Source organism: Hemicordylus capensis, chromosome 3 (assembly GCF_027244095.1).
Source record: "Hemicordylus capensis ecotype Gifberg chromosome 3, rHemCap1.1.pri, whole genome shotgun sequence".
Classification (NCBI taxonomy): domain Eukaryota; kingdom Metazoa; phylum Chordata; class Lepidosauria; order Squamata; family Cordylidae; genus Hemicordylus; species Hemicordylus capensis.
Genome location: NC_069659.1, coordinates 285,657,982 through 285,674,235, shown reverse-complemented (window position 1 = coordinate 285,674,235; position 16,254 = coordinate 285,657,982). Strand labels below are relative to the sequence as shown.

General features: G+C 43.2%; 1 protein-coding gene across 1 annotated transcript in view; it reads right to left on the bottom strand.

The window, feature by feature from the left end:
• The window catches only part of LOC128349008 (solute carrier family 2, facilitated glucose transporter member 5-like), a 32,470-nt gene extending 23,104 nt beyond the window's left edge, over positions 1-9,366 (bottom strand). The window contains exon 1 of the mRNA XM_053304858.1: positions 9,209-9,366. Within this exon, the coding sequence (XP_053160833.1) occupies positions 9,209-9,274 (66 nt within the window). The 5' untranslated portion in view covers positions 9,275-9,366. The remainder of the gene's footprint in view (positions 1-9,208) is intronic.
• Positions 9,367-16,254: the final 6,888 nt, after the last annotated feature.

Sequence of the window (16,254 nt, the reverse complement as noted above, 5' to 3'; positions counted from 1 at the left end):
ACCCCTGCTAACTTGGCAAAGAGGCACCTTTTAATGTGGTGATTCTCTTTATTTAGCAGGGGGAGAGTAACTGGCCCTATCCACTCCCAGCACAGTACCTCCAGTGTCCGTTGCTGGTGTCTATCTTATGTTTATTTTTAGATTGTGAGCCCTTTGTGGACAGGGATCCATCTTATTTATTTATTGTTTCTTTGTTGAAACAAAGAAATAAATATTATTTATTTATTGTTTTTTTGAGCCATTTTTGGAAGGGCGGTATAGAAATTGAATTATTATTATTATTTCTTGTTTACACAGTCAGACAGGTGTTATTGACTGGTTTGTTTTATCCAGACTTCGAGTCCGTCCCAAGGACCTGGGATGGCTGAATTTTATCATAAATACTGTTGGTTATTATAGATATCGTCACAAAATATAGGCTGTTCCCAGTAAAGCTGCTTTTTGTAATTGGCTGATGGTGATTTCTGTGGCCCCTATGGTGTTGAGGTGCTCTTCAAGGTCTTTTGGGACTGTACCCAGGGCGCCAATTACCACTGGGATTATTTTGGTCTTTTTCTGCCACAGCCTTTCAATTTCAATTTGTAGATCTTTGTATTTGGTGATTTTTTCTATTTCTTTTTCTTCTATTCTGCTATCCCCTGGTATTGCTATGTCGATTATTTTCACTTGTTTTTCTTTCTTCTCAACTACAGTTATATCTGATGTATTGTGTGGCAGATGTTTGTCTGTTTGTAGTCGGAAGTCCCATAATATTTTTACATCTTCATTTTCTTCAACTTTTTCAATTTTATGGTCCCACCAATTCTCGGCTACAGGTAGCTTGTATTTTTTCCAGATGTTCCAGTGTATCATCCCTGCTACTTTGTCATGCCTTTGTTTGTAGTCAGTCTGTGCGATCTTCTTACAACAGCTGATCAGGTGGTCCACTGTTTCATCTGCTTCTTTACAAAGGCAGCACTTGCTGTTTGTGGTGGATTTTTCTACTTTGGCTCTTATTGCATTTGTTCTTAGTGCCTGTTCTTGTGCAGCCAGTATTAAACCCTCTCTTTCTTTCTTCAAGTTGCCATTCTTAAGCCATTGCCAGGTCTTGGTGATGTCTGATTTTCCACTTATATTGTGCAAATATTGACCATGCAGGGGCTTATTTTTCCATTTTTCTGCTCGGTTCTTGACTTGTTCTTTCTTATAGGCCTGCTTTGTTTCATTGGTATTGAATAGTTTCTCGTTCTTGACCATTTTAAGTGCATCTTCTTCACTGTCCTTTATATATTCTTCAAGGCCTCTTTTCTCCTCCTCTACTGTTTGATGGACTTGCAGCATTCCTCTTCCACCTGAGCTGCGAGGGAGATAGAGCCTATCTACATCACTGCGGGGGTGCAGAGCATGATTGATGGTCATGATTTTCCTGGTCTTACGATCTAGCGTGTCTAGCTCTGCCTGGGTCCAGTCTATTATTCCTGCAGTGTATCTGATAACAGGTATAGCCCAGGTGTTTATGGCTTGTATGGTGTTCCCACCATTGAGTTTGGACTTGAGGATTTTTCTAACTCTCCTGATGTATTCACTTCCAATTTTTCTTTTAACTTCAGTGTGTGCGATGTTATCAGCCTGGAGAATGCCCAAGTATTTGTAACGTTCTTTCTCTTCCAGGTTCTTGTTCTTGCTTCCATTGGGCAGTTCTATTCCTTCTGTTTTTGTTATTTTTCCTCTTTTCATTATTCATGCAGCACACTTGTCTAGTCCAAACTCCATTGCTATATCGCTACTGAATATACGGACAGTGTTTAGCAGTGATTCGATTTCTGACTGGGACTTTCCATACAACTTCAGATCGTCCATGTACAGCAGATGGTTGATTTGACTTGATGTTTTAGATGTTTGGTAACCGAGGCCTGTTTTGTTTAGTATTTGTGAAAGTGGGGTCATGGTGATTACAAACAATAGAGGGGATAGTGAGTCCCCTTGGAAAATGCCTCTTCTAATGCTAACCTGTCCAAGTGCCTTGCCATTGATTGTTAACTGTGTACTCCACCTGCTCATTACTTTTTAAATAAATATCTGAATGTTTTTGCTGACACCAGTTGTTTCTAAACATTTTAGTATCCATGTGTGAGGCAATGAATCAAAGGCTTTCTTGTAGTCAATCCATGCAACACTTAGATTTGTTTTTCTTCTCTTGCAGTTTTCTAAAATCATTTTGTCAATCAGCAGCTGGTCTTTTGTGCCTCTGGTGTTCAGGCAATTTCCTTTCTGTTCAACTGGAAGCTGTTTGTTAGTTAATAAGTGTTGCATCACTTCATCTGCTATTATTCCAGTTAATAATTTGAACATGGTTGGCAGGCAGGTTATCGGTCTATAATTACTTGGAACTGCACCTTTTGCTGGGTCTTTCATGATGAGATGAGTTTTCCCAGTTGTTAGCCATTGTTCAATATCACCGCCTTTCATAATGTGATTGAACTGTTTTGATAGTTGTTTATGAAGGCTTGTTAGGTGTTTAAGCCAAAAGCCATGCAGTTCATCGTCGCCTGGCGCAGTCCAATTTTTAATTTTCTTTGCTCTTTCACTTATTAATTCTGGTGTTATTATTAGATCTTGCATTTGTTGGTTACATTTTTTGACCTCTTTCATCCAGCCTGCTTTTTTATTATAATCTATTGGATTGTCCCATAATTTCTGCCAGAATTGCCCTGTTTCTTCTTTATTTGGTGTTTCTACGTTTCTTGCAGTTTCTCCTTCTATGCTTTGGTAGAAACGTCTCTGATTCGACTGGAATTGGAGGTTCTGCCTGTGTTGTGTAATTCTAGCTTCATATCTGCTAATCTTCTTTGACACTGCTGTTATTTGCTGCTTTATTATTTCCAGGACTTCTCTAATTTTCCTTGAATCGAGGTGGTATTTTTGGATCAGATACTGTTTGGTGTTTTCATTCTTCAGCTTCTTGTCTTTCATATCTTTCAATTTACTAGCATCTGATCTAAGCCTGGAGATTTTATTTTCTAATCGAATCTTCCATTTAGGTGATGTACTGCTTTCTTTTTTGACAGGTCCACTGATCTTATATCCGAGCTCTTGTGTTGTTATTGTTGCTGCACTGTAGATTAGTTGGTTTGTTTCTTGCAAATTCTTGGTTGTTATTTCTGCAAGTGCAGCATTGACATCTTTTAATGCCTGAGCAAGTTGTTTTTTGGCAACTGTTTTTAGAGCTGGAAGTCGAACCCTGGTGGTTGTTTGGTTCATGTGCTCAGTTATTTTTTGCTTTAGTTCTTGTTGCTTTTCTGTTAAACGGCATTCGGGTTTTTGAGGTGAAGGCAAAGGGGAGGTTGCCTGGTTTTGATTTTGAAACAGTTCAGCAACAGTGGCATCCTCGATTTCCAACACCTCCTCCACCTGCGCCTGAGCAACTTCTTTAATTGGTGATCATTCTTTTTCCATATCTTGAGCCTGTGTTGCTCTTTGCAGTTCTTCCAGCTCAACTCCTGTGAATACTTTATTTCTTATTATGAATCTTCTCTGGTCTGCTAGCCTTTGTTCTGTTATTTCTGTGTCTGGATGCTTCTCTTTCCAAATTTGGTACATTCTTTTTAAATAACCTCTTCTAGTTGGACTAGACTTGTAATAGCAGATCATTATTTCCTTGTTGGCATTTTTCGTATATTTTTTTCGGTTAAGCAACGTTTCTTCCAGTAACTTTGCTGTCTCCAGCCCTGGTTGCTCAACTGAAGATCCTGAGTCCTGTTGCCCACTTGCCACCAGATGTCCAGGGACTATAGCACCTGGCGCGGTCCTTGTTGACCCAGGCGACGACCGATCCGGTATAGATTTATTAAAGTTATGTCTCACCATATTGTTGATGGGAGAGGCACTCTTTGTCTGGCTCCTCTGGTGAGACCTGTCCAGTATGGTTGGACCTCTGGCATAGCTCTCACCTTCATCAGAGCACACAAGCCCCACAACCATGCCAAGGTAGTGCCTCACTGGGGGTATTATTATTATTAATAATAATAGCAGCAGCAGCCACTGAAGGGATGCTGTGCTGGGGATGGACAGGGTCAGTTGCTCTCCCCCTGCTAAATAAAGAGGATCACCACTTTTAAAAGGTGCCTCTTTGCTCAGTTAGCAGGGGGTTCTGGTAGATAAGAGTATCTTGGTGTGTGTGTGTGTGTGTGTGTGTGTGTGTGGTCTCCATCCTTTCACATGGGTTGCTGCCTTTGGAAATTCAACCACTCGCCTGATGGACGTACCTGTCTCTGCTCTCCCTGGACTCTGTTTGCTTTATAGACCTTGACTTCCGCTTGACCTGACTCAGTTATAGGCATCTGGCCCCCAAGATTCATATCTGTCTGCTCTGGACCTTAGCTGACTTGAACTCTCTGCTTGTCTTTGAATCTGGCTGAAGCCTGACACCTGGCTAGCACAAGCAGATGTTATCTGGGGACTTAGACTGCTAACCACCCTTTTCCTATTTTAATATGGAGTTCGTAAATCTCATCACCCAGACTCCTAAAAAAATAAGATCAAAAGATTGGGAAGTTTGTTGGAAATGTGGCATGTAAATAATATAAAATGTAAATAAAGCAGCTGAGCATACAATCTAATGTGGGTATAGGCTAGAGCTTTTGAACAGCCAAAGGCAAAACTCATAAGTATTCTTTTTAAAATAATATAAGGTAAAAAGAGCTATAACTATGAGGAAAAAAGAGGGTTGAGCAGCATCTTGAAACTTATTATTTCAAAATGACACAAATAAAATCCATATATACAGAAATGTATTTCTGTGACCGAGTATGATTTCTAGCACAATAAGTTAACTTAGACATTATAGCTATGGACCACATTCTTGAATACCAATTCACCACAGGTATGAATATTTTTAGGTAAAAGAAAAGGTTTATTCAGGAAAATCAGAAGAGAACATAAAATTAGCAAGGGATTAAAATAAGCACTCAAAAACCAGCATGCTAACAAATGACTACATTATTCTAGCTTTAATGTTATATTTGTATAGGCTGAGAAACTAAAGGTTGAGAAATCTCGAGATTAAAAGCTGAGAAACAGAGTGCCGTGCTTAGAGACTATTAAGAACAGTGAGCAATTCAGTCCAGGCATGTGCTAATTGTTCTTGCCAGGAATGCAAAAATACGTTTGTCCCATTCAGCAACTCACTCTGAAATTCCAAAAGAAATCTCCCAGCAAGAAAAGCTGGTTTTGGGGGGTGGGAGCAGGGTACTATTCAAAAGTTTTTAGGGTCAAATTAAATGTTATGTGAAGTTGCATGCCTGTTTTGGAAACAGCAGCCAGATCAGGAGTTCTATGGGTTGGGGCTGTGGTATGGGGAAGGGTTAAGTCTGCAGTGGTCCAAGATTGTTCCCAATCAGATCACTGCAGGGTGGGACCTTGGTTGGTGTGGGGGAGGTATGGTCTCATACCAAATTACTTCCTTTCCCCCACCTCACCGTGGCTGCTATTTGCAGTGGCAAAAGAGATCCCACTGGCATTTTTTTCCTCCCAGGACAAATAGCAGCAGCCAGGCAGCCATTTAGTTTGTTTCTCAGCTACATTTGAGTTTTTCTAAGAAAAGTGAGGTGGGCATTCTTAAATACATTTCAAATGACCCCCAAGACGCTCAGAGTTGAGTGGTGTGAGTGCAAGGAGGAGGAGCCCTTGTGGGGTTCAATTTACATTTGTTATGAAAACACAGATTCCATAACAAATAAAGCCCTCTTCAGATGTTATCAGCACAATTCGCCGTCATGGTTTCAGCGTCAAGAGTGGGAAGTCCCACCCTGGCGCTGTCACTCACCCCTTCCAGCCCTACCAGCTAGCTGTTCATGGCACTGTTTGTGTGAAGGGGGAAGTGCCATAGTTGCCGGCACTTCCGTGAGCAGCAACTTTGGCCAATCCAGGTTGCCACTCACAGAAGCCCTCGGCATCACGGTTACAGCACTTCTCTTTTTGCACAGATAGTGCCATATAGCTGTGAGTGGCTGGCTAGAGGGGGTGAGTGACAGCAGCACTGGGACCCAGTGGGTGTGACTTCCTCCCCACTTTTGGTGCTGAAACTGTGAGCACCACTTGCACACATAATGTCTGAAGAGGACTTGACTCCTTTAAACAGACGTTAATCTGGCCAATACAAAACACGCATAAGCATTAAAGAAAGTAACTAAGATTGGTATGCGAGAAGCTTATCTTAAAGCAAATGTAGCAACCAGCATGAAACTTTTACAGCCCCTCAAAAATTGTCTAAGGCAGTACACGTGAATTCTGTTTTTATATGGTGGAAGTTGGGATGGCACACAGGGTTGTTGTTATTTTAATTCAAGTGGAGAAATATCCTAATAACGAAAAGTTAAACCTGGATAAATTTATATTAGAAACAAAAGGTTAATGTTTTCCTAGGGATAGAAATAGCCATTGGTTTGCATGGGAGGATCTGGATTCCCCAACATTCATGTGTCCAAAGTGTCAGTCTATATAAAGAGCATCCAGTCTGTACAGAGATGAGTTGGTGAAATATATCCTGGGATAGGAATAACTAGATGGGATTCTCTAGCTTAGTTTATCCAAAATAGATCAGGCATATGGTTGCAGCACTTCTTTGTAAGGCTCAAATGTGAGCTAGAGAAATGTGAGGAAGAAATGGCTGGAATCCTATAATGGTTCCCTAACTTGAGGACAAAAGATCAGGTCCATAGTCTGGGAGTGCTCCTGGATCCTGAACTCTCCCTGGTTTCTCAGGTTAAGGCAGTGGCCAGGAGTGCTTTTTATCAGCTTCGGCTGATACACCAGATATGTCCATTGATCTTAAAACAGTGGTACATATGCTGGTAACTTCTAGGCTTGACTATTGTAATGCACTCTATGTGGGGCTGCCTTTGTATGTAGTTCGGGAACTACAGTTGGGACAGAATGCGGCAGCCAGATTGGTCTCTGGGTTTACCTGAAGGGACCATATTATTAATTATTATTATTATTATTATTATTATTAATTTATTTATTTATTTACATAGTCAGACAGGTATTATTGACTGGTTTGTTTTATCCAGACATCCGAGTCCTTCCCAAGGACCTGGGATGGCTGAATTTTATTGTCAATGTTGTTGCTGTTGTTATAGATATCGTCACAGAATATAGGTTGTTCCCAGTAAAGCTGCATTTTGTAATTGGCTGATGGTGATTTCTGTGTTGTTGTTGTTGTTATTTTCATTTCTATACCACCCTTCCAAAAATGGCTCAGCGTGGTTTACACAGAGAAATAATAAATAAATAAGATGGATGAATGCAGACCGATCTTGAAAGAACTGCACTGGCTGCCAATATGTTTCCGAACGAAATACAGAGTGCTGGTTATTACCAATAAAGCCCTCAATGGCTTGGCTCCAGGGTACTTAAGAGAGCACCTTCTCTATCATGAACCCTGTTGCCTATTAAGATCATCTGGAGAGGTCCGGTTTCAGCTGCCACTGACTCATTTGGTGGCGACTCAGGACTGGGCCTTCTCTGTGGCTGCCCTGGGGCTTTGGAATGAAAGCTGTTTTATATTGTTATGTTTTCATATAAACATAATTTGTAGACCGCCTGCAGATTTCTATATCAGGCAGTATAGAAACACAATAAATAAATAATAATAAAATATAACTGTGGCTGAAAACCCATTGGCAACCAGGTCCCTTTCCTGAGGACCTTTCCTACTTCATTCAAGCATGGCCAGCTTGTCTTTCTGGAATACCTTCCTATTCATGGGACATGAATTATTAGCAGGCCCCCATATTATTAGACCTGACCGGGTCACAGTAATGTGGAAGCAACTGAACCTAGCTGATCTATTGGTGGGATATTCAGTATTGTTCCCTATCCTAGTACAGTGTCCTTTAGTGGAAGGCCTGCCCCACAAGCCAATGGTGGCTCCTATTGACCCTAATTGTGGTTCCTGGCACCATGCAGAGGCAACTTCTTGCCACACACTATTTTTCAAGTTGGGGGTCACTTCGACTCAAAAAACCACTCCAAAGTAAGAGCCATTTCCCATTGTGCTTACCTTGGCACAGTGCTGTGGCTTGCCCAGTAGGGCTCCTTTAAGAGAAACAGAACCCCGAGAAGCCACAGCGCCATGTTGGAAGGTGTGCCCAGAGTGCTGGGAAGGACTACACTTCCCAGAGCTCTGGAGCTCTACACATGCCTTCTCAGACATCACCAGAGCTTGACAAAGTTCCATTTTTCTAAAGGTCCCCCCAGCACTGGGAAAAGTACGGTACTGTGGAAGTCAGTGCAGAGGCTCTCACTTTGAAGGCTTTTCATCAAAGTGGTCCCCACTTGAAAAATATTGAAGATCACTGTTCCAGACAGTGGGAGATAGATAAGCTACTCTTCCCTTCCTGAGCTGCGTAGGCTAGGACTAATCACATGCCAGGCAAAATAGAACACACTTTTGTAAACTGGAACTGGTCCAGCTTTTACTCTCAGACATTGCTTCCTGTTTTCTGTCTCTTTTCTGTCTCTTCCCGCTGATTTCTCTAGTGTTGTCCTTTATTGCTTAGAACTTTTTCTCATGGAAGATATAAGCTTTTAACCCTGCAGGAAAGAAATGAGGGATGTTCTACTAGACGGAGGGAATAAAGCCTAGCCATGCTTATTAACACAGGGCAATTCCTTAATAATACATGCAAGTTAAAATGAAACCACTGCACCCAGCAGAAAACAAAAGAATTCCAGCACAAAAGCTACAAAACCAGATGACAAATAGGAAAACTTGGTGGCCATCATTAAGTCATGAGTGACCATCATTAAGCCTCATTCTCATAACAGGGAACCATGCAATAGACAGAGTGAAAAGAGGTTTGATAAAACACCAAGTATGCAATATTATTTTCTAAAGAATCGTCTATCACCCCTCTCAATGCACACTTCCACCCAGCCTCATGGCATCTGCCTACTACTTGAAGTTGACCTGGAAAAGTCTATCAAGATTGGAATGGTCTCAGAATCCTTAGGTCAGTCCGCAAGCCCATTCTCAGATGGGCAGGAAACAGTCACTCTGCATAGCCCACAGCACAGTAGCTGAGAATATAGCTTTGGCCGGTGTTCTCAGATCGGGTACAATTAAAATCCCAGCTAATCTCTTGAGGAATGCACAACAGCAGCGGCAGGCCAGGTGGGAGGGAAATACCCCTCTGTGGCATATTGAAGGCTCTGAAAAAGCACTTACCCCAGTTATCTTTCTGTGGGAGTCAAGAGGGGGTTTGTTGTCCATTTGGGTAAAGTGGCCCTCCATCTCTTAGATCCAGACAGAATGATACAAGTATAGCAAAGAGAAGTGAAGCAGCCAGGTTGCAGTCTCTTGGCTCATGTCAGTGAACCATGAATAGAGCTATTTCAAGAGAGAGGAACAACCTGAGGGAGGCAAAATGAATGAATGCTTGATACTTCAAGGCTGTCCGGAGAGATCCAAACCTGAGAGGGTCCCCCCCCCACCCTCCGCACAACTTCGTCAAGTGATGGACAGGCAAGAAAAGCCATTGGCACTGGGGCCAAGCCAGTAAAGGGAGGGCGAGGGGAGAAAGATGCAGAAGGCGGAAGAAAAGCTCTAAGCCCTTAGAGGCAGTATGCAATCACATGATGGTTAATGTGATTCGCTTTGCCTGTTTGAAAAACAGATACATGGACAAGAATCTGTGGTCACTGGGATCTTCCAGCCCTGGCAGCTACCCAGGGTACTATTAACCCTCTCAGTTCTTGGAGAATGACTGGTGAGGTGAGGAAGGAGGTGGCTTTGAAGATTAAAAACATAAAAATGACCACTTGAGTGTGAACGTGTTTCTTAAGAGTTGGAGTGTTAAATTTGTGTTCAGATCAATACTAGATTAAAGGCTCTTTGCAAACATCATATGCAGAGGTGGAGGCTGAGTGTATTCCCATTGGTTACATTACACACTCCAGCTCTGCAGTCTTGGAACTGTTTTGCTGCTCCTGCTGAAAACATGGGGGGTGGTGGGGGGAGCTGTCAGATGCAATGTGGACCCACCAAAGCTTCTAACCAAGCTTTTCCGAAAACAAGCAGAGAATTCCTTCCCCAGTTGATGGACAGTAGCATGGTATGTTTTGCTGCTGGGTGGTTTCTTTGACTCCTCCCTCTGCCATTTGCCCAATCTGTGCTCTGCGTCACGCCTCTTGCAACAAGCCACGAATAAAGCCCGGGGGTCAGTTCAGATGCAACATGATGATGGCAAATTTAGCCACACTTAAAACATACAATCCAACTTCACAACTTGGCCTCATTCAAATGTAACATGGAGCCACTCCCCTTCCCACTGCTCTTCCATCCAAATTCGGCTTTTTAATGCTCCATTTTTTTGGTTATATCTGGTAGGTTCTTTAGCTTTTTATAATTTTCAGTTTTTAGCTTTAAAAATAACCTTTAAGTTGAAACTAATAATGATTGTGTTTTTTAATCTGACAACTTCTGTTTAAAATTTAGTTAAATTTATTACTTTTATTGTATCTTGTATTTATCTTATTGTTGTGAGCCACCCCGAGCTGTAGTGCATTGGAGCGGTGGGGTATAAATATTTTTAATAAATAATAAATAAATAACTGGCTGCCTGGACTTCCTTCTTGATTGAAGGACAGCCCTGGCGGCCAATAGCAGCTGGAGCAAGAGAGGAGCGGCCTCTCTCAACTCGGGTAGCTGGACAGCGAGACTGAGGTGCCATGTGTGGACTTAATGCAGGCACCACAGAACCTGGAGGTACAGTACAAGTGGTGAAACTCACTACAGACTGAAGGTATAAATCGGAGTCTGGGGAGGGAAACTGCAGGTCTGTGGTTGCACACATTCGGACTTACACAAATTGAAACTGGAGGCCCCTTTCAACTCTGGTTTTGTGTTACATCTAAATATGGCCCTTGATTTCAATGCTTGGCCAAATCAAACCATGGTTGAATTAGGGGCGCATTTGGATGAAAAAAACAAGCAGAGAATGCTCTAATTCAAGTGAGCTGCTGCATTGCCTTTGAACTGGTCCAGTGTTTTCTTTCTTTCTGGCTGTGAATATGGTAGCTGGTCTGTGCCTTCTGATAAGGAAAGAAACTCAAGTTGGTTGGAACTTAGCAGTCTCTACATGGAAAAAACTTCCCATCAGAAGAGGAGGTCTTATTTGATGGGAGCATTGCTCTGTAGTTATTAAGAAGATTTAATCCAAACCTGTGTTCTGCAGAGCTGGGGCATTCTGGAAACACAGACCCTGATTAAATTGGTGCCAAATGCTATGGAAATCCAAGAAATCTAGATCTGGTGATGGGCTTGGTGTTCTGGTTCTACCAGAGAACAACTAATTCTTGACAGTCATTTCCCCTTCGAACTGCTTTTATTATTCCTATGAAGATTCCAGGGAGATGTTTGTGAGATAAACAAGGATGCACAACACAAGGGAGGTAAGAGCAGCGGGAAGTTTAATGGGAAGCAACTGGCAGGAGAAGAGTTAAGCATCCCTCCCATCCCTTCTCTGATGCAAATAACTCTTCACCACCACCACAGTGTATCTTGTAAAGGAGCATATGTAGTTTGCACCTGTGGTACAGGAATCTGCTCAATAAAGTTCTATGGACCTCTAGTATCCTCAAGGGATATAAGTGAACTATGGGCGTACATTTGGACTAGGGACATACATTAAAGAAGAGACAGCTGACGGATGCAGATGGAAACATGACATCTCACAATTATTATTATTTACATATTATATCCCGCTTTTCCTCCAAGGAGCCCAGAGCAGTGTACTACATACTTAAGTTTCTCCTCACAACAACCCTGCGAAGTAGGTTAGGCTGAGAGAGAAGTGACTGGCCCAAAGTCACCCAGCAAGTCTCATGGCTGAATGGGGATTTGAACTCAGGTCTCCCCGGTCCTAGTCCAGCACTCTAACCACTACACCATGCTGGCACAATCACACTATATTGACAACTCAGTTCTTGGTTTTTTCCTAGTTGTATTTCCTAGAGGCCTAGTGGCCAAGAAAACTGGGGGGCGGGGGGGGGGGGGAACCAAGATCTTAGAAATCTTGGTTTGCCAGCCTCTCAGGAGATATACAGAGAGACCACTTCCACACAACACTAAGTGCCAGTTCTTACATTACAGGAGCAGTGTGATGGCCAGGGGCGTAGCTATAATTGAGCAGATGGGTTCAAAGAACCTGGTCCCCCAGCTCCAGAGGGCCCCTCAGTTCCATACCTTCCTTTAAAAAAAATTATCTCCCTCACTCCTTGGGGTCGCCATGGAGAGGGGTGAATATGGGCCCCCTCTACCCTAGCTCCACCCCTGGGGATGGTTTGTGCATAGCGAGATTGGAGTGGGCCCTGGGGCAAAACTGAAGACGGGCCCCTGCCCCCTTTCTCCTCCCCTCCCCTTGCTGCAGATGAAGTGTAAGAATGTATGGTTTGTCCAGTAATGTTTGAACTCCTTTGTATGTAGCTCAGAAACTTCAGTTAGTCCAAAATGTTGTAGCCGGATTGGTCTCTGGAGTATCCCAAAGAGACCACATTCTGCCTGTTCTTAAAAAGTTTCACAGGCTGTTGCTATGTTTCTGGGCAAAGTACAAAATGCTAGTTATTACCTTTAAAGCCCTGAGTAGCTTAGGTCTGGATTACCTGAGAGAGCACCTTTCTCTACAAGATCTCCACTGCTCATTAAGATCATCAGGAGGGATGCATCTTTGGGTGCCACCAGTTCATCTGGTGCTGGCAACTTGGGATCAGGCCTTCTCAGCTGTCACCTCTAGGTTGTGGAATGCGCTCCCTGCGGATATGAGAGGATTATCTTCCTTGGAGACCTTCAGGAGAGCCTTAAAGACCCATCTTTTTAGCCTGGCTTTCAATATATCTAGTTTTATTTTTTGATATCTAGTTTGTGTTTTTGATTTTAATGTAAACTGCCCTGAGCCACTTTAGGATGGGCGGTATATGAATAGAATAGAATAAACAAACTCTGGAGGGGAGGGGCCAACATGGCTACCTCTCAGAGTAATGTTGTCAAGCACACAGCTTGTGTGTGTTGAAGCACAAAAATGCTGGTGTGAAAATAAAGTTCTGAAAGTTGTGTAGGAATGAATGATTCCTGAGACACCTCAAACATTAATATGATCAGCAGACCTTTTGCAGAAAAAGATCACAACAAATAAACTAACTGGTGATCTCAGGAGCAGGGTCAACCCCAGATTTTGAGGAGGCCCTAAAAACTACAAATTGCCCTCCATGATGGAGCCCCGCTTACTTAGGTGCCCCCCCCCAGCTGCTGTACCCCACCAAAAGCTAAGAGTACAGAGGTGGTTCCAGAAGTGGTCCTCAGGCAGAGCATTAGGCCCGACGGAGGGCTATTGGCCCATAGCAGCTACCCTACAATACCAGCTGCTGGTGTCAGCTCAGGGATGTCCTGGCTTTTAACATCTCTGTATGGATTCAAGCATGATGCTGCATCAGCATTAAATTGTGAGGAACTGTCTTGGAAACTGCAGGAGGAGATCTGGTGGTTATACAAAATGTTCTACAAAGGAGCTATTGTTCTGCCAAAACAGCAACTTTTAACCCTCTACAACCATGATTCCTGCAGTGTGTGTCATTCAGCAGCCGGCAGCATTGGCCTTTAGTACCAGAAGAAAACCATTTGCCTCACATTTCCCATGATACATGACCTCATTGTGTACTGAATGCATTAATTATTCTTTGGATCCTTTAGACTTGTTTGGGGATATCCGAGTAATGTGTGTGAACTGAGGAAGCCGTGACAGCAGGGGGCTGGCAATTTCTGCTCCTCAGAATTTGCACTTCCCTTTAGAATAGGGATTCTCAACGTGTGGGTCCCCAGATGCAATTGGACTTCAACTCCCATAATTCCCAACCAAAGGCCACTGGGGCTGGGGATTATGGGAGTTGAAGTCCAATAACATTTGGGGACCCACACGTTGAGAAACCCTGCTTTAGAAAGAGGAAGAGGAAATGGAGATCTGCAGAGCTAGAAAGAACTGGAGCAGCAGGAAAGGGGAAAGAGCTGCATGCTGGGAAAGAGAACAGGATTCAAGTCATTCACTTTGTAGTTCAAGAGAGGCTTCTTTCTGCAAGGGATTTATGGCTGGGGTGGGGTGGCTGCTTGACTTCATGGTGAAGCTAACCAGAGACAAAACTGAAAATGCCTAGCAACAAAGGGATGCTGTTTTCTCTACCCTTCATGGCCATCAACCCCGCCAGTCTGCCTGTGCCCAAGGCTCTTAACTCTAGCCCTGAAAGAATGGTTTTGTGTGTTCACAAGTGGATGGTAGTGGTAGTGACAATTATTCCAGACCCTGGTCATTCTGCCAAATTGGAACATTGCTGGATGTCCCACAAAATCAACTGGTCGCACCTCCAGCCATTTCAAGTATCTGGCAAACCAACATGTGGGCAAAGAGAGATAGATATGCTGTCCTGTTTTTCTTCAGTCCCATACCAGTAGCCTATTGCTATTCCAGTCCCAGGATCATTATGCATAATGCCTCTCTCTATTCCCAGCTTGCATGTTCCTTGCATATTTGGCTGGTTTCACAGGAGATGCTTAGTTTTTTAATTTTAATTTCCCCACATGATGGCATTATCCTAATCAGTATTATATGCGCTCAGATGTTAAAGTTCTAACATCAAAGCTACAATTTCTAGTGTGGAAATCCAGTCATCAGGCCCTGACAGTACATATCTTCAGACTGCATCTATACACAAGGCTGTGATCACATGCATCTATATGATAATTTGTATTAAGCAGCCACTTTTAAAGATACCACTGTGTGTGGCTCTTTTTTTCTGGGTCAAGTAGCACATTAATCATGCTCACAAGTATCCCCTCCTCTCAGTGCAGTAGACTGATTCTTAAACCATTCTTAGCATCACTGTGAAAACAAACAGCCCTACTGGACCAGGCCCAAAGCCCATCTAGTCCAGCACTCTCTTTCCCACAGTGACTCACCAGATGCCTCTGGGAAGTCAGAGTCCACAGGTATGGGATGAAGGCATGCCTACTCTTCTGCTGTTGCTCCCCTACAACTGGTATTCAGAGGCATTTTGCCTCTGAGCCTGGAGGAAGCCTATAGCCATCAGGGTTAGTAGCCACTGATAGATCTGCCCTCCATGAATTTGTCCAAGCCCCTTTTAAAGCCACCCAAGCTAGTGGCCATTGCCACATCCCATGGCAAATAATTTCATAGATTAATTATGTGTTGTGTGGAAAATACTTCCTCTTGTTGGTCCTAAACTTCCTGGCCATGTTTTAGGACCCAAAATTACCATGTGAGATCCTACACAGTCCATAACCCCCTAGTGTGTATGTATGACTTTCCCCAGTACTGGATATACACAGAGGCGCTCTTACCCCTGGATTTCAGATGCACCCCAGCAAGGTGAGGGGAAAATGAATAGCATGCTCTAGTTTGGCGAGAAGAGGTTTGGAGCAGGGAAGCCTGTGGGGAGTGCTGCTTGTGGTGGCAGGGGGCTGGTGCTCACCCCTCCCGGTGCCTCTTTTTACATCTGTGGTAGAGGTGACCAACTTACCTTGCCTCATGGGAAGGCCACACCCATGGTGTGCACTATGCTGCAAAAGGTACTTGAGCTGGATGTCCATGTGGCCTCCAGAATAGATTTGGGAAGGCTATTGAGACTAAGGAGCCTCAGACCAAATGGCAAGTGCTCTCTGCACTATAGCACATCAACCATGAAAGCCAAAAAGGGGCAGCTCATAGTAATTCAGCAACATCTGGAGGACAACAGGTTGGGAACCTCTGAACAAGAACATGTACAATTTAAAGCTGTTATCTATAATGCATTGCCATATGTGCTGTGACAAGTGCCCTAAACTATAATATCTGGATGATTTTTACACCTTTTCATTTCTCGTCCATACAGGGCGTCTTTCACCAAAAATAACACCCTCGATGGCCAACAGCAGATTTTGGCCAACAGAACCCCAGACTGTACTGCTTTATGCAGTCCAAATGTCCCCAGGTTAAGGGCATTTTTCTTAAGGCAGGGGACCAAGTCATGAAGTGCAGCAGTCATGAGGTGCAGATACCACCCAGAAGGACATTGAGACAAACAAGCCAATGCACACTACACTGAAAACTGTGCAGAAAGCTGTCCAGCAGTGTATTAGAATGAATGAAGGAAGGGAAAGCAACAAGCAGTATTGCTCCCCCACCCCACAAATAAGGACAAATAATATATACCAAAGTGAGTAAATGGGAA